General features: G+C 36.6%; 2 protein-coding genes across 7 annotated transcripts in view; one reads left to right on the top strand and one right to left on the bottom strand.

The window, feature by feature from the left end:
* The first annotated feature begins 190 nt into the window (after window positions 1-190).
* Window positions 191-15,189, top strand: PDK1 (pyruvate dehydrogenase kinase 1). Of its 2 annotated transcripts, none has more exons than XM_050899745.1 (11): window positions 191-364; window positions 3,754-3,895; window positions 5,386-5,457; window positions 6,100-6,284; window positions 6,580-6,669; window positions 6,972-7,049; window positions 9,099-9,175; window positions 9,881-9,979; window positions 10,934-11,044; window positions 12,218-12,331; window positions 12,460-15,189. In XM_050899745.1, exons 1-11 carry the CDS (start codon window positions 247-249, stop codon window positions 12,598-12,600), a joined length of 1,227 nt encoding a protein of 408 aa, XP_050755702.1. In that variant the 5' UTR covers window positions 191-246; the 3' UTR covers window positions 12,601-15,189. The 2 variants fall into 2 exon arrangements, with proteins under 2 accessions (XP_050755702.1, XP_050755703.1); XM_050899746.1 differs by lacking the exon at window positions 191-364 and adding an exon at window positions 1,965-2,439.
* Window positions 15,190-15,891: 702 nt separating this feature from the next.
* Window positions 15,892-26,739, bottom strand: part of LOC127018465 (neurabin-1-like) — a 43,631-nt gene continuing 32,783 nt past the window's right edge. For 3 of the 5 annotated variants that reach the window (XM_050900081.1, XM_050900080.1, XM_050900082.1), the window contains exons 17-19: window positions 22,760-22,876; window positions 18,682-18,870; window positions 15,892-17,297 (exon numbers count right to left, since the gene is read on the bottom strand). In XM_050900081.1, the coding sequence (XP_050756038.1) occupies window positions 17,130-17,297; window positions 18,682-18,870; window positions 22,760-22,876 (474 nt within the window). In that variant the 3' untranslated portion in view covers window positions 15,892-17,129. The remainder of the gene's footprint in view (window positions 17,298-18,681; window positions 18,871-22,759; window positions 22,877-26,739) is intronic. The other 2 variants (XM_050900084.1, XM_050900085.1) reach the window with 1 other exon arrangement.

Here is a 26,739-nt window from a genome sequence, read left to right as displayed (position 1 = left end):
CTGCGACCCTGCCCGCCGGGGGCCGGGCTGCTCCGGGCGCTCCCCCCCGCCCCGCTCCCTCGGAGCCGCCCTCTCCTCCGCCCCGTCGCCGCTGCGTGGGGCTGGGCCGGGAAGAGACACCCACCCCTTCGGGCACCTCCTCCCGGCCGCGCGGTGGAGGAGGCCGCGGCTTGGGCAGGGGCCGCGGGAGCTGGCGTGGCGGGAAATGGCGGCCGGGCCGAGCTGAGGGGGGACGAGAGCCGCGCCATGAGGCTGCTGCGCGCCCTGCTGCGCGGCGCCTCCCCGGGCAGCATCCCGCAGCAGGTGGACTTCTACTCGCGCTTCTCCCCCTCGCCGCTCTCCATGAAGCAGTTCCTGGACTTCGGTGAGTCCCCGCCGGGCTGCCCTCCGGCCCGCCGCCCCCGCCTCGCTGCCTGCAGGTGCCTGTGAGGGAGCGGGGCGGGGGGCGGGGCGGCTGCGGCGCCGCCACGAGCTTCCCCTCCCCTCCCCGCCCCTCCCCCACCCCGTGTTAGCGCTGCCGCTTTCCCCTGCTGTTGCTTATCACTTCTTAATGCTGTCCTTTTTGGAAGAAAAAGGCTCTGCTTCCTTCCGGGAGAAGGGAGCCCAGTTGGCTCCTTCCCCGGAGACTGGAACTGTGGCAAGGTTGAAATTCAGCTGAAAACTCCAGTTTTTGGCATCACAAAAGTAGTTTGTTTTTTTCTGCAAAACCTGCAGGGTTGGGGAGAGTGTGGGGACAGTTATCACAATCGGTACTGTTAGAGCAGTGACTCAGAAAGGTGAGCTTTGTTAAGCCTTTTGCAAGCTAGCAGCAAGCAACCTTTTAAGGTATACCAAACACAAGAAACGTTTAACCTCAGCTGGCGCCGAGGAGCTGAAACAATCGTCACTTCTCAGTCACATGTCTGTGCCCTACAAAAACAGCTTACCCAAATGTTGTTGTTCTAGAAGATGTGTGAGAGAAGGAGCAGGACGCAAACACCGAGAGCCATCCTAGAGGACTGGGAATCTAGCCTTGAAAATGAGTAAATCGGTAACAGGATACTCGGTCTTACACTCCGCACTAAAACCACTTGTAATGCTCCCAGGTTTGACTGACTGCTTGGAAACAAAAGGGATCACAAGAATTGTTCTGTTCTGCTTCAAAGCAAAGGCTACACAGAGAAAGGTCTTGTAAGTCACACCGAGAAACCTTTTCAAAGCCTGCGGATGGAGCCATACTATAATACATTCTGTTTCTGTACCCAAGGTGCTCTCATGTGCATAAATGTTTACATAAATGTTGTATATAAACATTTAACTAGTTAGTTAATAGTTGTATTGGTTTTTACATTTTTGTAAGTAAAACATAACTGAGAACTAATCCTAGAACCCCAGACTTTGTATAAGTAGGAAGACTTACAAAGAAAACTTTGTCTTAACTGTCCATTGTCACTTCATCCATCTATTCAATGTTTCATACATTGCAATAAAATGTATCCAATATTTAAAACTCCAGATTTGTACAGGAACCCCACCATATATTCTGTTGCTACCATACTTCTAAGCAAAGAATCTTGCAATTCAGAGTTTGCTTTGACCTGTATTATTTTACCACTAAAATACCGATAAAATAATGCTTACCTTAAAATCACTGTTTATTTTCAAGGCACAGTGTTTCCTCATGTCGAAAGTTAGGCTACTTTTTTGCTGTTAGTACCTGAACATAAGGTAAAGATAATCTTGAAAACTTTTTTTAAATTTTTTTTTCCTCTCTTTTGCTTAAGGATTTAATAATAGATAGTAAAAATAACAAAGGCAAAAAAGGAGTAGAGTGCAACACCGAGACAGTATTTGTCTGTAAGGTTCTGTAGCCATTATAATCTGATGGTGTTTTCATTGGGGATTTTTTTGGCTCCTTTTGCTAGAGTGAGAGCAGTCAGAGAAGAAATCATAAAATCTGGTAATGCTAACTTTAAAAAAAAAAGAAAAAAAGTCTGCTTCTAGTTCCTCCAGGTTTTGATCTAGCAAATGGAATATTCCACAAGCAAATTTAGGTCTGGATCATATACATCAGTCATATCTTGGGTTACAAGCACATAGTATTTTCTTTAGGAGTCTTATCCATTCTTTGCCTAGATAGACCATAGTTGCACAGGGAAACAAAGTCATTTGCCCATTCACTGAAGTCTTGCTTACCCTAAGCTGTCTTCCGTATTTGACCCAGGATTGCAAAGATACGGCCTCCAGATACAAAACTAATTTGTGGAATGTCATTTGCTGAGTATATGAGGCATTTGAAGATTATCTTTACATTCTAATACCTTGAATCTGACTTGTTCATGGAATTTTACCTGAGAAAAGGGAAAGGCCAGTAACAGTCATGCCTGAAATGCAATCTGACTAGGGAGAAGAATGAAAGGTTTCTGGGCAGAGGTCATATGTAGACAACGCATAATACTGGTAAGTGTCACTGGGGAGGAATTTCTTGTAAGCTATTCACTTTTTTATTAAGTTAACTGACATTCTCTCATCAGTGTAGTTTATGACGTATCTGAGTCTGGATGCATTAAACTAAACTACTACATTTCCATTTGGTGAAGATTTTTCCTGTTTAAGACACTCCCAGCTTCTTCTTTTTCCATGTCCCTTCCTTTAATCTTCTTCCCCAACTCCGCCTTGCCACATGGAAGGAGCAAACTGAGCAGAAACACCAGAGTTAATTTTTAGGAGTTACCTGTTGTGAAAGGTACAGGTACCTCATCAAGTTACCTGTTGTGAAGCCTGAGGTATGTACTTCACTGCAGCAGATGAACAGGTTAGTAAGTTCAGATGCTATTTACATGAGACTCTTGAAGTCTAGAAAGAAGTCTGGCTGAGAATAAAGTACAGCATTTCTTAGCCTCTTCCCCACTCCACACCGTCCTCTCTCACCTAGTAAAACAAGTGTTGTGGGAGTAAATTTAGGTCTTGATCTTAATAATCACATTTAATTGCCACCCACACAGATGGCACCTGTCCTTATAAAAGGACAGGTCAGTTATCAACAGGTGCAGTAATTTAGCTTCTAGCTTTTAAAAATGTAAAAAAGTTAAAAAGTAAATGTATGGGAGAACTACTATTGTAATGACTAAGCACAGTAGCTGTCCTACTTTTATTTCTCTCAGTATTCATGTGAATTCATTCATCTGTCTTCTCTTCCTGTAAGACAGTGAATTTAAACTACAACAGATCTAGCTGAAAATGAGATAAATATTACAGAATTAATTTACTGGAAGTGTTCCAATATGAGTTATGGTAATTCAGTAAGATCAGTGATCAAGCAGTGTGTATGGGACCATGATACTTTCTCAAGCATCCTTCCCATAAATAGTTTCCTGTGCTGGTTTCATTTGCCTCTCTGACATGCTCAGAATGACATACTGTTTGATCAGTGCTAGTTACAGTCAATGATGTTTGCTGCAAATAAAATGAACAATTTACATGGATAGTAGCGATATTTAAAGTTGAATAGTATGGGTCTGCAACTATTGCACTAGTTACTCTATATATTGAAGATTCTCATTACCACAGCAGGGCTGGTAGGTTTCAGTGAGTTTACATTTTGAAATATAAATGGGCCGCTGCCATGAAAGAAACACTGGCTTACCAGACTGGCCTAGTCAACTTTAAAACCAAACCACAGACCCCTTATGCAAGAAAGTAAGAGTTTGTGTAGTTCTCTACCATAAGTACTGACTTTATTCTGATGTTGTCATATATTTATTTTGGTCTTAGGATCTGAAAATGCCTGTGAAAAGACTTCATTTATGTTTCTGCGACAAGAGTTGCCTGTGAGATTGGCAAACATAATGAAGGAAATAAGCCTGCTTCCAGACAACCTCCTAAAAACACCTTCAGTTCAGCTGGTGCAGAGCTGGTAAGAACAGCATCATTTCAGACCTTTAAGGGTGACCTTCTGCATATACACAAGTTGGAGAAACTCATTCTGTTCTATAGAAAGAACATTTCATGTGCTCGTTACATGAACATCACTTATTTAGACTGAGTAAATATCCCAATGTGACACACATCAGAAACTAAATGTACAGACTTGGGAAAAAAACTTTAGGATCAATTAGAGAACCAACAAGGGAATTAAAAATCATTAAGTATTGCAGATAGTTGTGTATGAGAATGCAGTAAAAACAAAAATCCACCAGAACAATGTTTAATAGGGGACTGACTTACCTAAAATGAAGCAGCTAGTTGAAGAAACCAACAGAAGCCGGCTAATGCACAAAATGCTTGCAAAAGATAGTAGAAACCATTTAAAAGACAGGTTATTGCAGATTGAGAGTAAAGGAAGGTGTAGAAAATACGAAGAAAGAGCAATAGGAAGCTCCCAAAGCCAAAATATGTAAAACAGAAAGAATACGAGGCTATTAAAATAAAAAAGACATCCTTTGAAAAGTAAAATTTGCTTTCAAGTAAGGAACTTACACATAAGCATAAACTTTTGTAAGATGAAAGCAAAACAAAGAGATTGCTTGGCAACTGCTCAAGGCACATGGCTATCTGGAAAGGCTTTTAAAGTTAAGAGAACAGAAAATCTGCCAGTGAATAAGTGGGATTGATTAGAGGACTGAATATAAAAAGAGCTATCAATGAAGGCTCTTAATGAAACACGAATGCTTAAATTCTCATGATACTAAATGACATTGATCAAATGGGAAATGAATTCCACTTGGACAAATGCAAAGTAGAGCACAGAGAGGAACCTCTTCTCCCTGTATGCTTGCTTGCTTACAATGGAAAAAGAAATTTTGATGCTGCTGGGGATATTTTTCTGAATATGTCAGTTGATGGGTGAGAAGGCAAATAGTGTTAGGAACTGCATAACAAATGGGGAGGAATATAATTGTACCACTGTGTTAGCCCATTATTCCTCTGAATTGCATGCAGTTTTAGTCACTCCATCCTGAACAGAAGAGACCAAGAGGGATAATCAGAGGGTTGGAACAATTTCTACGTGAGGAGAAACCAAATAGAATTCTTCAGCTTGGAAAATACACATCTAAGGAAAGAGATGGCAGAAATACTTAAATCATGAACAAGCTGGGAAGATTTTCTAATAACAGGAACTCACTGGGGCTGCAAATAAGTGATCACCTACTGTGTTTAAAACACAAGGAAGATCTTTTATGCATTCTAATTAAATTGTGGAATTCATTGCTCTGGAAATTTTGGAAGAAAACATCATGAATAGATTCAAAAAGATCTAGCAAAATTCACAGGGGATAGGTCAATGGGATATATCGAATACAATGATTTGGAAACAAGCAACCTTGGAAGACCATAAATTGCTAACCAAAGGGATCTGGGGAGGCATATTAGAATTGGTCTTTGTCATGTTTCTTTCATTTAAAGGTATGTCCAAAGTCTTCAGGAGATCCTTGACTTTAAAGACAAAAGCTCAGAAGATTCAGGGGCTATTCATAGGTAAGGATTTGCTGTCACATATGTTAATATTATGTTAACATTATGTAGAAGGACATAATGGCAAGAAAATGATAGCTTAAGAAAAGTTTCAGCTATTTCCAGTCTTTACATAAGAATTGCAGTAATGTCACCCCCTGTCCCTAAAAGGAGGGTACATTAAAACATGAAACAAAGCACTTTTATGCCATATCATTCTGGTCAGGGCTTTTTTTGTTACACTGAAGAAGCTATGAATATGTTAAACTTGACAAAATGTTTACCAATTCTTTACTTGTAATGTTGGAACTGATGTATGGAATTTTGCACCTGTAGAGTAGGTTTGGTCATCGTTGGCTGACTATAACTGCCATTTGACAGGCATGGGATGATCTGCATGAAAATGGTTGGCACAGTTTTCTCTTTTTCTTGGCAGTAATCAAGATAATAAATAATAATTTTGTAAATAATCAATAATGGTTCAGTACTGATTGTTTCAATGCTAGTTGCTTGAAATACGCTGTAAAGACTGACCTGTCTTCTTATTGCCGTAGGCAGACCTGTGATATTTCTGTACATAATGGTCTTCATTTTTGTAGGCAGATACTGTTTGCCACAGTATTAAATTCACTTGAAGGTGAAATACTAACAATGTATTAATTTTAGTTTTACAGATACTGTGATAAAAATCCGGAATCGACACAATGATGTAATTCCTACAATGGCTCAAGGAGTAGTAGAGTACAAGGAAAGCTTTGGCATTGATCCCGTGACCTCACAGAACGTGCAGTATTTTTTAGACCGTTTCTACATGAGTCGCATTTCAATTAGAATGCTCCTTAATCAACACTGTAAGTGCCATTGTTGAAAGGAGGGGAAATGATACCTGTACTATGTCAGTATATTTTCCTTTCATTTTTAAGTGCTTAATATGTACTTAAATGCTTCTTAGGAGTACACTATTTGCCTTGCTGTTTATAAACTCATTCTTAATACAATTCTTAAAATATTTATTAATAGTAGGCTTTCAAATATGGTGAAGATTGGAGTTATAGATTGCCTATAAATTTCTGTTTAGCAAAACTGAAGACAAATTAAAATTATAAAATTATATTGGGTATTAAATAATATTTTCTTTTTTGGCAGCTTTACTGTTTGGTGGGAAAATTAATCCAGCTCATCCAAAACACATTGGAAGCATTGATCCTAGCTGCAATGTTGTTGAAGTTATTAGAGGTAAATTCAGCAGATAAGAACAAGAATCCTGAAAACTTACTTACATCAATGTCTATACTGAGAGCCAATACGCATCTTGATATTCATATACTGTTTAGTTCTTTCCTACCTGGAGCAGAAGTTTCATTTAAAGTGTAATACAGTTTTGTCACTTTTTCCTATAAACCCAGTTTTTGTGAGAAAATACAAAATCTCCCTGACAGTGCACAGTGTTTTCCATTTTTGTTTTTCTTTTTGGCAAACTGTAAAGGAGAGAAAAAAAAGTGGAGGGGGAAATGTACTTTTCTGTGTTTTTATTATAGATGGCTATGAAAGTGCCAAGACACTTTGTGATTTATATTACATGAGCTCTCCAGAACTCATCCTTGAAGAGTTGAACGGTAAGTGAATATGGGATGAGGCACTCTCTTGAATGTAGCGATGGCTTCTTCTGAAGTAGCTGGTGGTGAAATGTTCTCCTTCCACTTTTCATATAGTTAATGATGTGTTCTCTATATCTATTGTCATAAATAGCTGGGTGTTTCTGTTCTTTGTTAAATCTGGCAGGTGGCTTTCCCTACTCCTCCCTTTCATTAGAAAATTGAAATCAGTAGAAAAGTTTTTGACACTTCAGCTGTTGATATAACAGATTTTTGCAGCCTCCTTCCCTCCCTAAGGTTTCTTGCATGTCTTCACCCTACACTGTCTATTGCATCTCACCCTCTCTGCATTTCTTGTGACACTTTGAAGATTTACACTAAACATTCCATTCTAATTTCTCTTGCTTATTCAGCTATCATGTTCTTGTAGTTGTAATTAGATAGAGTCACTCAAGTCATGGTAAAAATTATTTGAACCCATTGGCTGTGACTTGAAAAAACAGTTTACAGTTGTGTTGCTACGAACTCAGAGGTCAGCTATTGTCCTCATAGTCCTGCTGAATGCTAAAGAGCCTTTCTGACACTACTCACTAGAGTACTTTTCAGGACACTAAACGCCAGGTTCGGACAGATCTACAAAAACAAGGAATCAAAATTGCTTCTACAAGTAATTGCAAAAGCCAGAGTGCAACCACAGTAACTTGGCCTATGAAGCTAAAGGCAAAGAAAGTGTGACCTTGACTATACATTCCAGATCTTTTCTTCCTACTGTACAAAACCTGTCGTTCTGTATCTAGGTTAAAGAGTTTACCTCTCTCCATCTTTGGAGCATGATACTAAAAACATTTGTAGGAAACTGTCAGTCGTGCTAGCTTATTGTCTATACCGAGGGGTCATTTAATGGTGTATGTGCTCCAGAAGCCAGAACAAATAGTTTCGTTTTTATAAAACGAGTGACCTTTTGCTCAATGAATTGTGAAGGTGACTTAAACCTGATCCAGGGCCAGTGCACATTCCTTGCCCACAGCTGAGTGGAGACCATTATTTAAATCTTAGGCATGGGATCTGGGGGTGGAGGCATAGAGGGAAGCGATTAACTTGAGGACAGGAACCTGACACATTTCAAAGTGTGATTCCCCCCCCGCCTTTTATTTTTGCTGGGTACATAGTTTGTTCTAGATCTTTTGACATCACTAGTCTTCAACATTTATATTCATAAAGCACTGGTCACTAACACAGTCTGGTGAGAAATTATTAATTTGTTGAACTGAAAGAACCTTAAAAGCCAGCAGAATTTTCTGAGCAACATTTCCTTAATTTTTGATATAATGAACGTGTTCCCGTGGTATATTTTCTAGAATTTATTATTTTAAAAAAGTTTGAAAAGTATGCCAGTTTTATAGACAGAATTGTCTATATAATTTTTGTTAAGGTTTCTTGTTAGAAATCAGCTAATGTCTAAATGAATCCAAGAATAGGCTGTGCTGTCATTACTATTTGGTGCATTATAGGATCATAAGATAATTCAGGTTGGGAGGGACCTCAGGTTTCTAGCCTGACCTCCTGCTCGAAGCAGGGACAGCTGTGAGGTCAGACTAGGTTGCTCAGGCCTTTATCCAGTTTGGTCTTACAAATCCTCCAAGGATGATGACTACATAACATCTCTGGGCAACCTGTTTCAATGCGTAACTGTCATGGTGAAAAAGTTTATATCCAGTCTGAACCTCTGTTATTTCATCTTACACTCACTGTTTCCTGTTCTCCCACCACCTGAAGAGCCTGACTCTATCTTCATGGTAACCTCCTCAGAGGTATTAGAAAGCAACTATTATATGCCCTAATCAGTGATGCCATAGTGGGTTTTAAGCTTAATTTCTAAAGCAGCAAGCACATTTGAAAATCTTGAGTATGACTTTTGATTAACATACAACTTTTCAAAAGATTGCTGTTCAAATTATCCTTCTCTTGTAAATTCTCTCAACAATACAAATATACATTGTGAATTACTGTGGGAATGAATAAAAGATACCTAGTTTGCTATTTAATTATTTAGACTCTTTTTTTCTCCAGCTAAATCACCAGGACAGCCCATGCAAGTGGTGTATGTGCCATCACATCTCTATCACATGGTTTTCGAACTTTTCAAGGTCTGTGCACTTACCGTTACACAATTCTTTTATACATCTTTGTTTAGTGAGATTGTATTTTTTTGACTTTTTGAACCAATTCTAGACAGCAGTGTGTTTTTGCAAGTGCAAACCTCTTGCTATTTGAGTGCAGGAAGATACCTAAATTGTACTATTTAGACAAACAGTAACTGCATAGAAAATGAACAGTTTTGGAAGATGTATTATCTCTTTTGCCAAGCCGCTGAATACATCAGACACCTCCTGAGTAGACAGCTTTGTCAAAAAATCTTAAAATGTATAAAGACATTAATTAATAAAGCAAGTGAGAATTTTGGGACAATTTTTACGACATCTTCAAATCTGGTTAATGTGTAACAGGTCCTATAGAGCTTTCCTCAGGCAGTTCAGTCCTAGACTTTTCTTGATCTTTGTGTCATATTGCATTTACTATGCATTATAAAGAATTCTACAAATAAAACTGTACATTCAAATATTCAGATGTTTGTTCTAAAAAAATTAAATATTTGAAGTCTGTGTATTCTAATAAACTATAGAAATATTGTTACTGAATAAATGAGAAATATTAAAAAAACCTATTCTAAAACCATATACATTTGTCCTGATTCTGAAATACGTGATTAAAAATAACTTTCCTAAATGGATGTTTTAAGATAATATACGAAGTGGTAAAAACAGGATTTAAGTTGTGCTTGAAAATTGCAGAATGCAATGAGAGCCACCATGGAACATAATGCTGATCGATGCATTTATCCTCCAATTCATGTACACATCACGTTGGGAAATGAGGATTTAACTGTGAAGGTACCCACTTTGTTTTATTATTTTGAAGGTTATTTTGATTAGGTTTTTTTCCCCTCTCATAGGCAGCATATTACTAACTTTAGCTGGTGATCTGGTTCCAACAATAGATTGTATGTGATGATGTAGTATATAAGTAACAAGACCATGGAATTTCACATACTGCATCAGCAGGAAATTCATGAAGAGGTTGCACAGTCACACTGAAGGCTCTGCAGTAGAATTCTATGCTTTTGTCATGCTCATGTCTTGCCTAGCTTATAAGCAACCATGACTAAAAATGAAGTAGCATCTTTATACAATTGTAATATCAGCATTTTGTACGTGACAATAACAGAGCTACACAGGTGTGAAACAACTGAAAAAAGGGAAATAAACATTGTATATTCCATGCAAATCAAACCTCCCTGAAGTACGGTTTGCAGAGTAATTTCTTCTTTTTCCATACAACATCCATGTTGGATTTCAAAGACCAACTGCAAGCACTGGCTTTTTCATAGGTCTAACTAAACGGTAGTAAAACAACTCTTCTGACTTACTGCTTCCGTAACAGGTTTTAATAGATTGCATTTAACTGGCAGTATTCCTGAGGAATAAAGATAAAAATACATAGAACCTGGTATTTGCTAAAAGGTATAGATACTGACTTCAGACAAAATTGAGTTATGAACAAGATAAAAGCAATGCGGAATTTAAGTAGAATTTTCTTGCTTCCAAGAGATTATGAATGCTTCTTATGGTAATATTTTATTTAAATGGTTTGGATAAGGGATGAAAGGGAAGGATTAATCTCTGGTCATTGCTGTAGCTGAGAGATGAGAATTTAAGAAAACCCATAATTTAATAGGGACAACTTTATGTTTTACCTGAACTTTTTCTGGATCATTGTTTGAGAGAAGCTGTCTTTTATAAAAACGTATTCAGGGACATAATGCTACATGTTCCTTCTTGTTCCAGATGCGTGATCGTGGTGGAGGTGTTCCTATGAGGAAAATTGACAGACTATTCAACTACATGTATTCAACAGCACCACGTCCACGTGTTGAGACGTCACGAGCTACACCTTTGGTATGCAAATCTTTTATACCTTGTCATCTTGGATATGTTTAATTGTCAGAAAAGAAACCATTTAGCCAAAGCTATGAAGTACTGATTTTATAGATACAATGAGTATCACCATTTGAATGTTACAGCTTAATTCAAATATTTTTCTGACAATAACTGGAAAATTGCATAAAATCCTAAAATACTAAAAATTATTTAAACTTCTTCAAGATTCTCTTTTTCTCTACCAAATATAAAATCAGCTGCCTCAAGCAGAACACTTAGCTATGCTGCATGTACTGCAGTAAGGACAGGACTCTGAATTCTTCTTGTGGCCACTGAATGAAAGGAAAAATAATTATAGCAATGATTTCAGATCAAGTCCGTAGTTTCATTTGTACTGTGTAGTCAGTTGTACCATCCCCCAGCAAGGATGAAGATACGCAGATGCAACAGGGCATATGAAGAATCTACTTTGGTCTCATGTGAACTTAATAGATGCACAAGAAGTAAAGCCTTAGCTCTCAGTAAGAAGCTCTGAACAGCTTTCCTGAATTTATTCTCTCACGTGGCATCATTCAAAATGTGTTTTTTAAGTGTATATAGTGTTCTGCATCTAGATGACTGTGCAACTCATTAAACACTAGATCTTTACAGAGAAGTGTTGTGTATGTTCATTGAGAGATTACCTCTAAAATTTAGTAGATAAAAAAAATTATACTTAACACTTCAAGGCTATGTCCTGCTACTGCAGACAGGGCTTGATAGAATTTTAGTATAAGCTACAAATACATAGACATTGCTTCTTGGACCTTTTTTATATATACTGATGATGAAATGTATCTGACTTGAGTACTTAGTGTTCTTAAGATTAGCAGCTCCATGAGGCATAAGACAGACTCAGTACGTTTTTCTCTAATGGTGTCATGTCATCTTGAAAAAGCTACCATGATACAAGAAGCGTTATCTAGCAGCCCTGTCTGACAAAGGAATAAAACAGTTTTCTCAATCACAATCATCCATGCATTCTTCTGTTTCTGGGGTGTATAATAGTTTCTGGGGGGCATAATAGTTAACATTTGAACTCCTCTTACTGTCAAACATTACGCTTAGTTTGTCTGTTTACCTATTAAGTTAAAACAGAAACCACCACTGATTGATGCAATTAATGAAAATACACTTTTTCTCCTGGATCAGGCTGGATTTGGTTATGGCTTACCCATATCACGTCTGTATGCACAGTACTTCCAAGGAGACCTGAAACTGTATTCCTTAGAAGGCTATGGTACAGATGCAGTTATTTACATAAAGGTATGATGTAACACTTGACCATTTTAAATTTGTCAGCAACTCTTATCTATCTGCTAATGGAACTCCTTGTTCTGTTACTATAACTTCAATTAAAAAGAATCGTCAGCTAGTGTCTTCTCTACTTACAGGCCTTATCAACAGATTCAATTGAAAGACTCCCTGTATATAACAAAGCAGCCTGGAAACATTATAAAGCAAACCATGAAGCAGATGATTGGTGTGTGCCAAGCAGTGAGCCAAAGGACATGACCACTTTTCGCAGTATATAGCTTTTTCCTCAACAGTTCATAAGAAGTAGGTATGTCTGTAAAGGGAATTTAAAAGACCTGATTTACACCAAGATGCTGAGCCACATTTGATATGTGAAAGTAATTTTAAGTGGAGTAACAGAAGGTGTAATGTAATTACTGTTTCCTGGAATTAAAAAAAAAACCAAAAAAACAACAAGAAAACCCCCAAACCTGTACATACTTTTAAATTTTAAGTGAGAAGGTCACACTTAATTTGTTCCACTTTCTATTTATGACTACTTTCAGTAGCTAAGTCAAGAGAGCAGTAATTTCAGGTTTTATAGGTACCAATGCAATCTATATCACATCTGGTTAGAAATGTATTGATTCATATAATTACAAAATTGTTTTAATGGAAGAACTATTGAAAAAGCTCATCAGAGCATTTTTGCATTATACAATATTACAGATTAATGAACAACTCATGTAAGAAATAGAGGAGCCCATTGCTATACCTTTGCACCTGTATGGCACTTTCTGTTATCTTAAGCATGCTGAAGCCTAATTTTGCAAAGTTAGATATGTTGCCTACACACCTTGCCTACATCAAGGTTTCTTGCAGCTGTAGAAATCATGCTTAGGTCTGTAGGGATTAAAAAAAAAAAAAATCAGTTCTAGCTGCTACCACTGGTATAATGTATCTCAGGTATGTGGTATCAGTCATATTTCTTTGGTTGTAATGTGAATATTTAATACATGTGAAAAACTTACCTTGCCGTGATCATTGTGAATTAGCAAATAGTGTTCACTTGTGTACAGTAAAGATATGCTGTCTTGCATTTGATTATATTTCTGTAGGTAATACCAAAACACAGTATCAATGTTCTAGCCCTAGTAAGATCTCAGGCTCGGGTATATCAGGTCACAGCTGTAAGTGGAAACTATTTTAATAAACAGATTTTTAAAATTTGCCCTTAATAGGGCATCTCTATTACTTTGACAATAGAAACTACCTTCTCAGGAGTATTTAAGAAAAAGTGGAATTAACAGTTTTTGAAAATACCTTTGTATTTGTGATGTGCTTCTGGCCTTGTTTATGTAGTAACTGGAATTCACACTATAACATAAATAAGGTAAGCAGAATGTGTTTCTCAGTCAAAGGCAAACTGTCAAAACATACTGAGGAAGATAGAGAGGGGAATGAGTATTACATTTCAGGTACAAAGTCCTTTTAATAAAGGATTCAACTTCTTTTAATGCCTATTGTGCCAGCTTTGTTCATATCATAGACATCTATGTTGCACCTCGATCCCTGTCATTCCTGAACACTTTAGGAGTGATGCAGTTAAAGACTCTGAGAAGTAATCCTTTTCTCCAGTTAATTCTTTGCGTGTAATTCTGTGATTTTTGTTCTGCAGCAGACATGCATAGTCCCTCTCAGAAAGAATAAGACTAAATTTTGCTAGTTTACTAGCTCTGCACAGAGCAGAAGGTGAGATGCCACAAGTGAAGGGAATAGCTGGTATGTTAGAAATTGAAGTCATGCTATTCTAGTTGTAGCTGAGCCAGATTAAAGATTATCACCTGCTACCTCCCTAGCCTAGTTCTGCAAAACAGTAAAATAGTTTTATACCCTGGTCAAGCTAATGTAGGTCACTTTAACAGGAGTGATTTAACGGAATAGGCTATATACAGTTAAACTGACACTCTGAGGGAGGATTATTCTAGCTTAATTGCCACTAGAACAGTACAGTTCCCTGCTCCACTCAAGCTTGTGGGCACTTTGAGAGATCCCTATTTTTCTTCTTTACAAGGATGTGAGGTGGTGACTGGCATACCTTTCAATCTGCATGGCTACAAGTGAGGAGAATCTATAGCTGTTCTCTTTTTCAACCCTGCAAGAGGATGTATATGAGAAATTCCACATATTGTAAAATGGGGCCTGTACAAAAGTTAGAGGGAATGCTTGCAGCTATTGTTTTTGCTAAACTAAAGCTGAAAGTTACAGCAAGGGATTTTAAAAACTCAACTCTGAAGCTGAACATTCTAGCTTTTACGCTAAGTATTTTAACTAACTTAATTGAACTGATTTTAGTAATATCTAAGAACTACAAGAGATGTTTCTGAAGAAAAGCTAACAGAGTTTGGTTTCTAGAAAGTCTGTTAAAGTATTTCATATGGTATTATTGAAATAAAACCTCTTTCATACTCTCAGCTAGCTACCAATTGAATTCTGATTATTAGAACTTGCTCTGTAATTATATTTGTATCTATCTCCTCACCCGCCACCCCAAATGATTGTGATGAAAACACAAATGTAGTAATATTTTGGTTTACAATGTTTAACCCTACTTATAAGTTTGGTCTTTGATTACTTTTGATTTAAATAGAAGATAATTTTTGTGTTTAATATTTTCATTACCGTACTGAAGTCATTGCTAGCACACTGGTTATGTTGAAGTGAATCACTGTAGAAAATTAGGATACTAGCTCAGCTATCAAAATGCTGAGATTAATAGTTTTGTATGCAAATGAGCTCAGTCTTGCACTATAAAACTAATCTTGGTTTGTGTTAATTTTTTGAAAGAATCACTACATTTATTAATTAAAACTATTTTAAAAATTAAACTTTCAGTTGGGTGATTTTGTGGCTTGGTACCAAGGTAGTTCTGTGGAGCGAGCCTTCTTGTTTAGCATCTGACAGATGTTGAATGCTGTGGTCTGTGATAATGAATGTTCTTATGCTCAGGTGCCAGGTGAGCTTATCATCCCTGCTATGGCCTCCATTTAACTACAACAGCTCTGCACACAGGCAAACCTTTGAAACCATTATTTCCACTAGTCTCCTTCCTGAGAAACAAACTCTTCCCAGGGTGTGACATTCAGTTCAGTAGGCTTAAAGGAAAAAGGTAATACATGGTTGTATCAATATTCTCTGTTCTAGCTGAAAGCACTTAACTGAGAAAGAAACTTCCTTGACTGAATTAATTGAAGGGTGGTTTTACATGTGTGATCATTTGATCATTCTGTACTTCTAATTCCCTTCTCCTTTATCAGTCGGGCAGCATTCCTCTCTGGGTCAAGGTCTGCAAGTTTGGAGTACAAATGCAAAGCTACTGGAAACAAAGTAAATAAATTAAATCTTGACCAAAGAATTGTTTCTTAATGCACAAAACTGAAAATTGAACCTCTTTTTAAAAGTAATTATTACCAAGATTTTTAAGCTTTATTTTGGAAATGCATAGTGTGCAGAAGCATTTCCACACAGTCCTTTTGCTGAAATTCAGAAGACATTTATACAAAAAAATAACAACTGTGAAACACCAACAGTGAAGTTCATTCATTTAATTAAAATGAAAAACAGTCCATAGATTTAAAGGAGAACTTGGTCCACATAAATGAATTATGTAAGTTTTGTTCTAGTCCATTCTATGGTGTAATTGATATTTAAACTAGTCTTTGTTTCTGGAATAATCTAATTAAAGAAAGTGCTGTTGTAGTATCTCTAGAAAATAGTATGTAAATATACAAAACACCAATTCATGTTCTAAACTATTCTGAGAATCAAATCCTCCTTTAAAGAGAAATAATCTGTAGTCTACAATCAAACATTTAAATACAATGCAGAAACCCAGTGCTTCACTGATAATTTTTCCTACAATCCCTCCCTCAGTATTTTAAGTTTGAAAAACAGTGTAGTTTAAAATTAGCAAATATATAAATTTGGTCCGCAAAAATCTTGTAGCAGGTAGAAAAGAGAAATACATGTATTGCAAATTGATCTTATTCATAGCATAAATCTATAAAACTATGTATTATTTAGGAAAAATAGGTTAAAAAAGATCTTATTTATAGGTTTAAACCTTGTCCCAACACCATACGGGTAGTGTACAGAAAACTTAATATTACGCTTAGTATATGTAGTTTGTGAAAACTACTTAATATTTCTCGTTATTTTCTCAGTAAATTGCAACACATAGAATTCAAAAACAATGTGCTACTACAGTGAAATGAAAATCCCAGAAATACAAGAATTTAAACAAAATAATCCATAAATTTGAAATACATGCTTTCTTTTTAAATTAATTTGACATTACCGTTTTCTTAAACTTAATTTTTACTATACATCTTTAGTGGCAACAGATAAACAGACTGTCACAGACTGAATTTGTTGGCAGGATTTTTCTATTGTCCCTCTGTCAGATTCAACTCTATCAAATGCTAGTTGAATAATATTGGAATGATTTTTAATACAGTATTCTACTTTTCACAAACATCAATTTCAATGAAAAGGGTGTATGAGGTCTTAGAAGCACAAATATTACTTAAGGCAGAAAGTTAAATTATTGTCTATTAGTACAGGGAGTCAACTAGGAATAAAAATACTGAAAACATTATTTCATTTTATTGGGCTGTAAATGGGGAGGGACCATAATTAAAAAGTAAAAAACCACCTACCATGTTAAACTGTTGCACTTTCCCTCCTCCCTCAATTGTACAATTATATACAAATCTGCTGAACTTCCTCAAGATGAAGTAAGTCTGCGCTACAATAAAACAGGGTCATTTTAGCAGCTTGATTCAAGAGTGGCTACCACTCTGCCAGTCTTGCGAACTTCTCTCTCCTTCTTTTGAACCTTTTCCTTCTGCTTTTCCAGTTTTTCTTGTGTTTTTCTAATATCCTTAATTTTCTTCTTTATTGTTGATCGGTCATTTTGACTGGAAACTCCCAAAGCCTTGGGGGGGAAGGAAAGAAGAAAAATGCCTCCTCATTAATTTTTCCAACAGCACTGTCAACAGTGCTTGTCCATGAACAATTTAAGAAAGCGTTATTCACTTTGCTGCAAGATAGTCTGTTTATTTGAAAAACAAGGACCTAAGTCCTCAAAAGCATTGTAAATGATCATCTGGGTAACAAGGTAAGTAAGGAAACAAGGGCCTACTCTTGTTCGCTTGTGAAGTAACGGCTTCTCATTGCATTTTACAAACACGTAGACACCTGAGAATTTCCAACAAATAGCACAATAAGCAGTAGTCTCAAAATATTTTTCTAGCTCTTTTTATACAAGAGGAATTTATATTCAGTAAGTACTCTTTAATTTTTATTATTAAATTTAAAGTGTATTATTAAAAAGTATATTCAGTAAGTAAACAGTACACTTTGATTTTTGATCAGCAGGTGGCAGTACCCAATTCCAAGTTACAGACAGTTACACACTCTCTGGAACTCCGAATGGCATTAGGTGTAAATTAAGCTTTAAGCATCAACATCCAAAGTTCCCCAAATAGAGACAGTCATTTGACAGACCAGTAACAGGTATTTCCTCTGTGTCCAAGGAAATATTTATTTAATAAAATACAGGACATTTAGCGTTGCACGTTTATTCTAAAATGCAGGTATATTTTGGAGACTGAAGTTAGACACTTTTTTTTCCTTCGTAAAACATTCAAATCCTACTATTGATCATTAACAATAATTTGCCTTATGCCAGAATAGACCAATGAACCTCATTTTAGTCACACATCTTGCCTGTCCAAAATGCAGTTTGATAATCTAATGAGAAAGAAAAACTGAAAGAGTTTACTAGCACTATAAGGGATACATACCATGCAGCTTCCAGAGGTAAAATGGCAAGAAAAGGCTCCAAAGATTTAGAATAGATTTCTTCAGCAGGAGTAAAAACCAAAAACATTTAAAACGTCACCAGATAGGATTTTAGCCTTCCCATTTGAAGAGGAGCTGTGGAAGGGATTTCTAAAACTGGATCCTGCTATTCTATGCATTTGAACTGGCTGGATCTTGTTTTGATATGACCTTACGCTGAGATTGATGATATAGGTATCAAGCCCCTCTGGGGAATTATGCTTACTTTGATTTCCTCAAGATGCAAACAAGGAAGAAATACTTGGTATTTTTCAGATTAAAAATGGCTTGTCTTTAATTGTACAATCCGTTACTAAATTCTCATCTAACTGTATAGTCTCCAAGTATTTCAAAAGCAAAACTCTATCCCTTAAAAAGCCATGAAAACAGGAAAATAGAGTTTGTAGGTTAAAAATATGTCTGAATAAGCAGTGAAATTTATACAGTTACAAATCTATCCTGGGATATTCACATACCTTTAACTTCTCACTGTCGAGCTGCATTAACTGCTGTCCATCTATGTTCATAGCTGTGAACTCTGTAATATACTGCTCCATGTTCATTCCCATTAACCAGTGGCATACTTGCTGGGTGGTCCATTCAGAAATAGGTCTACTGTGCCATTGATTTTGCTTTCCTGTTGTTGTGAATTCATCATCTAATGCCTAACCAATTGAGAAAAGTCACCGTAAGCAATGTTTTCCTTGACTATATGTTGAATTCCAGTTGCCAATTGAGTTTGATTAACAAAATGCATTTTTAAACATACTCTAGCTCCAAAAGGACTTAAGTTCTTGAGATCACAGTTTATAGTCAGTTTGCTATAAACAAAAAGACACTACAACATTCAACACAAACTAAGTCAGAAATAGAGAACATAAATGCTTTTCTCCAAGAAATTATATAGCAAAGCATGAGCTTAAATTTGATGTATCCTAACAATGAACAAGCTCCCTCAGTGAGTTCGTTAAGGTATCCATCAATCATAGTGTTAGATACTGCCTCACACAGTATCAAGAAGAATCAAGTAACAATAATCAATATACAGTTGAAGTGCTAAGTGAATGAAATCCAGAATAAAAGCAATTCTAGTAGTCAGTAAATCTCGTGACTGTGCCAGGTACAGTTTTACTAAATTTATTTCTAAAAAGAGAGGACTGTTTATTCTTTCATCTAATGCCATCACGTCAACATTTTAAAGGGTCTGCCTAGTAGAAGACCATTTCAGAAACATAAGAGCTTGTAGCCTTCCACTGAAAATACACTGCCAGCTCACAGAGCTTTTGAAGCTCCCTACTTCAATTTCAGTTGGCTTCTGAGGGGAAAAAGGTACTGCTGTTCGTCCTGAAGCACTCTATTACTTCATCACAAAAGAAAAGCTACATAAAACAGAGCTCAATGTCTGTACAGAAGAAATTCTAGTGCGATACTTGAATCAGTAACATCAGAGTTACCTGAAGTTTTATTAACTATCCAAAATGATCTCTCACTAGCTCATGATTGAGTACAGGCTGCATTAGACTTGCGGACTGCTCCACTAGGCAGCTTCCACTACTTATCAAAGATATTTGCAAAACAGTGGAAAGTATGCCCACTTTTTCCAGCAAGCCTTGCACGTGTAATTTGTAAACAGAAAACATGGAAATAAGCATCTTTCTAGTGATGGATTTGAGATGTGACCCTGTAAGTTTCAGGTGAACAACTACAGCTCCCAACCGGAGGGATCTCACAAAATCCAACTCCCTTGATGGAAAAATTTGGGAGAGTTGATTGAAAGTAACAAAATAATTCTGGTGATTGCAAGTGAAAGATAGTGAGACATAGGCCTCTCACACAATCCGATCGTATTATTTAATCTGTGCTAGCCATGCAACTTTGCTTCTGTAACTTCAGAGGCTAAGTACTTGAAGAAGGTGTACTCCTGTCAAACAAAGAGTCCCAGATTCATTCATTTTGCCAGGGGAATGCAGACCTCCGACAGAATCTCGGGGGCCCTCTGCACCAGTTCCTCCAAGCAGCATGGATCAGAGCAGCTAACAAACTGTACCATGGAGGAGTCCTCCAGACTGAGGTACTAATTCCAGTCTAGGCTTTCGGCATCATCAGTTGCTAACAAACTCCTCCTACTTCATATTGGTAAAGACACAACCCTAAACCCAGAAGAAGTTGTACCAAAAACTGAATCTGTGTTAAAAACACTTAGACATCATCTCCTCACAGAAGTCAAGGTGAACAGGAAGATATTTAATCCCGTATAATTGGAGTTTTTCACTACTGCACAAGGGAAAAGCACATCAGTAACTATTTTTTTCAGAATATGAATAGAAAAGTGAAAAGTGCAGAAGAATAAGATGAAGAACACTGATTTTTGAGTAATGCTTACTGGTCATTAAATAACACCTCTACATAATTTTTCTTCCAATTGTTTACTGTCCTTCCAGAGGTAGAAGAACTGTCCCAGCTGTTTGTACATCAGAGTTACACTCCCCAAAACAGCCACCACACACACACCCCAAAGATCAGCTGCAAATTCAGAAAGCAGAACTAAAACTACTTATAAGGTATGGAAGCATGAAAAAACCACGTGCTCCTGCATAAAAACGCAGGTGATTCAGAAAGCAAGTACAGAAATACGGAACGCCCTAAAGATAAAAATGCAAACACCAAGAAAACACCAATGCCATCATACCATTTAACAGACTAAAAACTTTAGAAGGGTAGGAGGGATTACCAGCTAGCTTGCTAACCAACTGTGAGCGGAGGTGCCTTTGCTGTAACCAGCTGGCTGCTAACAGCCGAACTCTCACCACGCAGTCACTTCCCCAAACTGCCTGTGAGTACCTGCCCAGCAGAGGCAGACTCTTCAGTGCTGCTCCCGTCTAGATTTCTAAGAGGTGTTTCCATCTCTTGTCTGCTAACAATTCCAGGATTTGTAAGGCAGCCTGCAGTAGCCCATTCCTCTGAAACCAGGGATTGTTACACTGGCTAGCATGATCCCTGCTGGATATTTATGAACCCATCCGAACAACAAGCACCAGGTAGAAATTCTACTTGTGAAGGGCTTAAGTTAAGGATTAGAAATATCCAAAATTGCTATAAGATTGGTTACTTATTTTTTCCTAGACCTCAATGTATTGTACTACTAATTTAAAAACTCCAAGAACAGAACTACCTATTTTTCTTCACAGATACTGCTTTCCAAAAGAGAAATCAGCTCAGAGTTTATTTATCATTATCCTCAGAACAGACCCTGATAATCAATGTAATTACTGAAAAGGTACAAACAACTTTAATTGGTCATACACATAAGCAACGTATGAACTAGAGACAACACTAGAATCAGACTCATCTATAACAAAAAAAGGCTTAAGTCATCACTTTACACACGCACAATTAGAATAGACAACTTTCGTTTGACTTTTACAACCAGAAATTTACTGAAAGTTGTAACACTGATCAAAGAACAATATTCAAGAAGATATTTAGCTTTGTTAAAATCTTACGATTGATACTGCTTGAAAGTTTTAGAAACACATATTCCACTCATGAACCATTCCATTCAAAAAACTGCAAGAAGCACTTGCAATGATACATATTAACTGGAGTTCCTCTGGTTTTCATTGGATCTATGACTGTCATCTCTGATAAAAATCTGCAAGAAATTAATCTACTACTGAAACCTGTAAACTAGTTATATGATTTTTGATGCCCCAGATTTTTATGTTAGTGATTTCATATTTATAACATTGTTAGTATGACCGTTCTGACTTTCTACATATTACTGGAATATTTTAAGATTTTCACCAAAGCCTGCTTACTAACAAACCCCCGCATTCATGAACCACCATTTAAGTTTTTTCTTCAAATATTATCACTACCAGTTTGGCAAGCCCTCTAACTCATTTCTGGAAGATGACTGTATTCAGCTTTTAGTGATTGCTCCTAGTCTATAAAGCATTTAATTTCTAAAGATGCCCATCAGTCAAACACCAAATGAGACAGTATCTCAGAATGTTACCAAAGTGTAGACTTTAGGTTTCAGCTGTAGCCAAAGGAGTTAGTTCTCCAGGGGAATGAACACTGACTTTCAGGTATCTAGTTTCTACCTATATAATCAGAACCACTATATTCTGCCCCCCCCCCTTTTTTTTCTTTTTTCTTTTGTTTTTATTTAGATGAAATTTTATGGTAAAACAAACCTGCATGGATGTGAAGGCAACGTCAAAAACGCTGCCGTTTTCATTCACCCAGGAAGTTGCTTTAAATTAGTGGAACAGAAAGGTGTTATATTTAAAATTAAAAACTGCAATTTGATCAGAGAGAGTTCATTCCAATTTTTATGATGTAACTAGGATCAGAACACAAAGGCTGATATGGCATCTACTAGTCCCTGTCCTTAGTTCAGTAACAGCTTACGATTCTTTACAGTGCCCTTCAACATTCAAATATGGAAACAGCCATCTAGTTTCACATTACACAAATCTGTTTCTATTAAACATGCTGTAGTGTGAACAACAACATCAACAAGACACATATACACACTTTGAAACTCACCTCATTTGAAGAGAAGGTTAAAGTGTGTGAACGACCTGACAGATTTGGTTCTGTCACTAACCCTGAAAGTTCACAACTTGGCTTGCTATGGTATGTATCATCTATGACAATTCTACTCTGCAAACAAGTGGAAATAACGTTTTATTAACTCACTCCTTGGAAAAGCAGGTCATAAGGTGACATTCTAGTAATTTTGATTTTTGTTAAAAAAAAATACTATGATTCAGTTATCTTTAAATCACATAGGAAATGCACTCACTACATCAAGCATCTGACTTGTTTTTGTTAAACTTCTGAATTCGAAAACACAATAACAAATTTAAAGCAATATCCCCAATAAGAGCACCTTGTGTGGAGAATTGGTCATAACCTGAAATGGTGTTAAAGTACACAAGGAAATACATGAGGTTACTTTTTCAGCAGGCGTACCACACTCAGGGAGAAATAATTTAAGATTCATTTGGTGGAATTATTCATGCCGAGTTTGTATTCAACTGAAACCTACACAAGCACTATCAATGTACTTCAGAAGGTGCTGTTCTGTTGGACAGATAAAAATCAGCCCTAATTGTTTATGGTCATTAAGATTCCCATGGCATAAAAGTGCCCCCATAACTTATAAAGTTTCTGAAAACAAGAACTAGGTTTAGACTTCATAGTTGCCCACTATCAAACCACTGTAGTCAATAGTGAAACAAATAGGCTGTCTTTGCCTGACATACACTGAGAATTGTAATACCAACGAGCTTTTGGCAGCTTGCTGATCAGGGTTTAAATTAGTTCATGAATAGAGAATACAAAGCTTGCCTAAGGACAAGCTTTCCCAAAACTTTGAATTCTGATTTAAGATACTGTATTGTATTGCTGTTCATTTTAACAGCTTCGATGAGGGTGGTAAAACACTGGAACAGGTTGCCCAGAGAGGTGGTAGATGCCCCATCCCTGGAAGCATTCAGGGTCAGTTTGGACGGGGCTCTGAGCAACCCGATCTAGGTGAAGATGTCCCTGCTCATTGCAGGGAGGTTGGACTAGATGACCTTTAAAGGTCCCTTCCAACCCAAACTACTCTATGATTCAATTTTGATGTGGCTGCATTTGAGGCACAGAATCATGTCATCTGAAAATTACCTTGATATGAAAAATACCACATAGATGTAAAATATCTTTAGAAGAATTTTTATAATAAATGGACTGTATCAAGCTATGTAAAATCTTCTTTATAGTTAAAGTACCAAATATCATAAAAACACTGTAATAAAGCTGAACATTTAAACAATTACTCGGATGTCTTTACAAAAAATGGTTTAACACACTAAATCTACAGTAATTATGCAGTTTGACAGCCTGAATAAATTATTTTCAAAACAGAAAATTCTTCTGATAAAAGATTTTGACTAATTTTTTCTCTTAATAAATTAATAACGTACTACTAAATTAAAAAAAAAACCACCACCATGTAACAAAGTAAAATTCAGGCTAGAAATATGACTAATGTAAGAACTATCATATTGAAAGAATGTAAAATCTTCATAGCATTTACTATTTACATTCAGTTATTACACTTCATCTGTGTTTAAAGGAAGCTTTTGGATCTATACGCCTGCCTTAGCACCTAAAAGCAGCAGAATCTAGGTTCAAACTTATCCAGCAGCCAGTACTCGTACAACCTTAGGCAGGTTACCTGAGCAGCCTGTGACTCAAGCTGAAGACTATGAAAAAACCAGATGCTACACCTGAAAACTTCACAGCAGGTTTGGTAAGAATATCCCTCTAAAGAATACTAATGTATGTGTTTCCCAGAATATTTTCTAATTTGATTACCTCCATTTCCAAGTCAGATCCTGACCTCTATGTTATTTTTCTTTAGTGAGTGAAAAATAATTCTGCCAAAAGCATGCCTCCTACTTTTGCCTTTCTAAAATTTTTTTCTCAGCACTACTCTTTGTTGCCTACAACCAGTAAGCAATTATTTACCATTATTTTCTCTAATTTTCACTAAGTCTCTAATCAACTAACTACACTTTGTAAAGATGCCATACCATATCCCTGTATGCACAAATAATCTGAGATCCTAAATTAAGCTAAAGACATTTTTCTTCAGTAACTTTTGCTCCTATAAGAGAACTATGTTTTTACAGTTGTCCTCATTGAGTGCTTCTGTATTTGTGTTCTGATTTCAGTTTAACCTGAACTCTAAGTTTTCTAGATTATTCTATTTTTGTTTTGGGGGCAGATACTTGATCTTTGCACTCCCTTTTACCCTAAATTACTGATAGGCATTTCCAGTCTTAAAAAAAACAACTCCCTGCCCCAAAAACAAAACCATAGAAGAAAAACATAAAGAAAACCAAAACCAAGAAAAACATCACCACCACCACAACCCAACAAACAAAAAAACTCCAAACCACAACTTGAGTTTTCCTGCTACCTTTTCATGGAGAGTGGTACTGTACATTACTGAAAAATGGTGCCCTATTTACCATGTAGATTATTTTATTAATTACATTATATTTTAGGGACTTCTTCAGTCTTTTAGATGTAAAAATTATTACCAGAAACAAGAGAATACTTTGTCCTCTTGTTCTTAATTCTCAAATTAATTTCAACCCAAACTGAAAATCTATTTAGGAGCTTTTCTTTTAGCCATCCTCAGTTCACTCCTTCTACCTTTGCAGAGCAATCAAGAACAATTCAGAAACAAAATTGTACCAAAAAAAAAAAAAAAAAAGAGACAGGATGATATTTGAGCAAAATATTTAAGAGACCTTAAAAAAAATATAAAGAAAACATAGCCAAAAGTAAGGCATCTCAGCACCAGTTGTAATGTTTTCTCCTCCTCCTGCTTCTATTCAGTTTAAAGTAGTAGTAATTTCCTTTTAAGGATTTAGAGCCAGTTGCAAAGATTTTTGATTCTTGAAGAGCACAGAATTTGGATAGAAGAGGTTTTACAGGTATACTTCCTAAGATTTAAGGTACTAGGATATAAATAGTTCACACCACAGTGTTCTTCCTTGCAACAAAAACGACACACTGCATACAAGCTTACAGAAGCTAAATAACGCTCTGGAAGAATAATGAATATGAACAGTATGTATGTGTTTGTATTGTGTCAGAGAATGGGACTAAATCAAGGGGCAGATTATGTAAAGGGACTAATTTAAGAACTGTGTAATTTGGAAATCTTGTAAGGCTAAACAGTCTGCAAACACTCAGATCACAGGATTTTAGTTCTTGTGTTTCTAGTTTTCACAAGCAACAAGAAGTTGATTCATTACTTTGCCAAATTACAAGTTTAAGACTAACTTCAGTATCATGTTAAGAAAACAAAATCCTTCTAGGTGCAGTAATTTTAAGAGGCAAATTTTGCAGAAACAGAAAACAGTTAAAATATAATTACATTCCTTACACCATACAGAAATTATACACAACAGTTAGAGATTTTTACATGACAAAGTTCTTATTTTAGGATTTCTACTTTTACCCGCTCTTTAAGAAATGCTTTCACCTGATCATACGGGATACTACAGACATAAAAGCAATAAATATTATGGAGTTAACATCAACAAAAAGGAGTATTCTTTCCTTAAATTCCAGGAAGATGATTTTGTCCCTGCTGTTACATTGTTTTAGCAACAAGACTCACTGCTGAGTGGTCAAGCACATTTCTTTCTCAGTTTTAATGTCTTTTCATAGTGAGGTTTACCAGCCAAAGCCTTGTTATTGTAGTGCAAACTTAATGATCAACTGCAGGTTAAGATCTACAAAGATCAGTCATTCCAAGCAGTAGCTACTGTCAGATTACCATCTTTATAAAAGATCCCAAACGTTGCAAAGTAAAAACAGCCCGACTTCAGAGAGGCCGAGAATGATTTTAGGATCAATTAATGTATGAGAATCTGTTCTTTAACAGGGTCAGCTTTCTACCATTTTACAAAGCAGGAATATAGCTGAAGACTTGTATATTCTTCCAGCTGCTGGTT

The sequence above is a fragment of the Gymnogyps californianus genome, chromosome 7 (assembly GCF_018139145.2).
Source record: "Gymnogyps californianus isolate 813 chromosome 7, ASM1813914v2, whole genome shotgun sequence".
NCBI classification, from domain to species: Eukaryota; Metazoa; Chordata; class Aves; order Accipitriformes; family Cathartidae; genus Gymnogyps; species Gymnogyps californianus.
Note: the sequence above shows the minus strand (reverse complement) of the source record. Positions and strands in the feature narration are given on the sequence as shown.

Coding starts and splice junctions, on each gene's coding strand:
- PDK1 (XM_050899745.1), top strand. CDS start 247: ATGAGGCTGCTGCGCGCCCTGCTGCGCGGCGCCTCCCCGGGCAGCATC. Junction 7,050..9,098: donor CATCCTTGAAGAGTTGAACG/GTAAGTGAATAT, acceptor TTTTTTCTCCAG/CTAAATCACCAGGACAGCCC. Junction 11,045..12,217: donor CGTCACGAGCTACACCTTTG/GTATGCAAATCT, acceptor CTCCTGGATCAG/GCTGGATTTGGTTATGGCTT.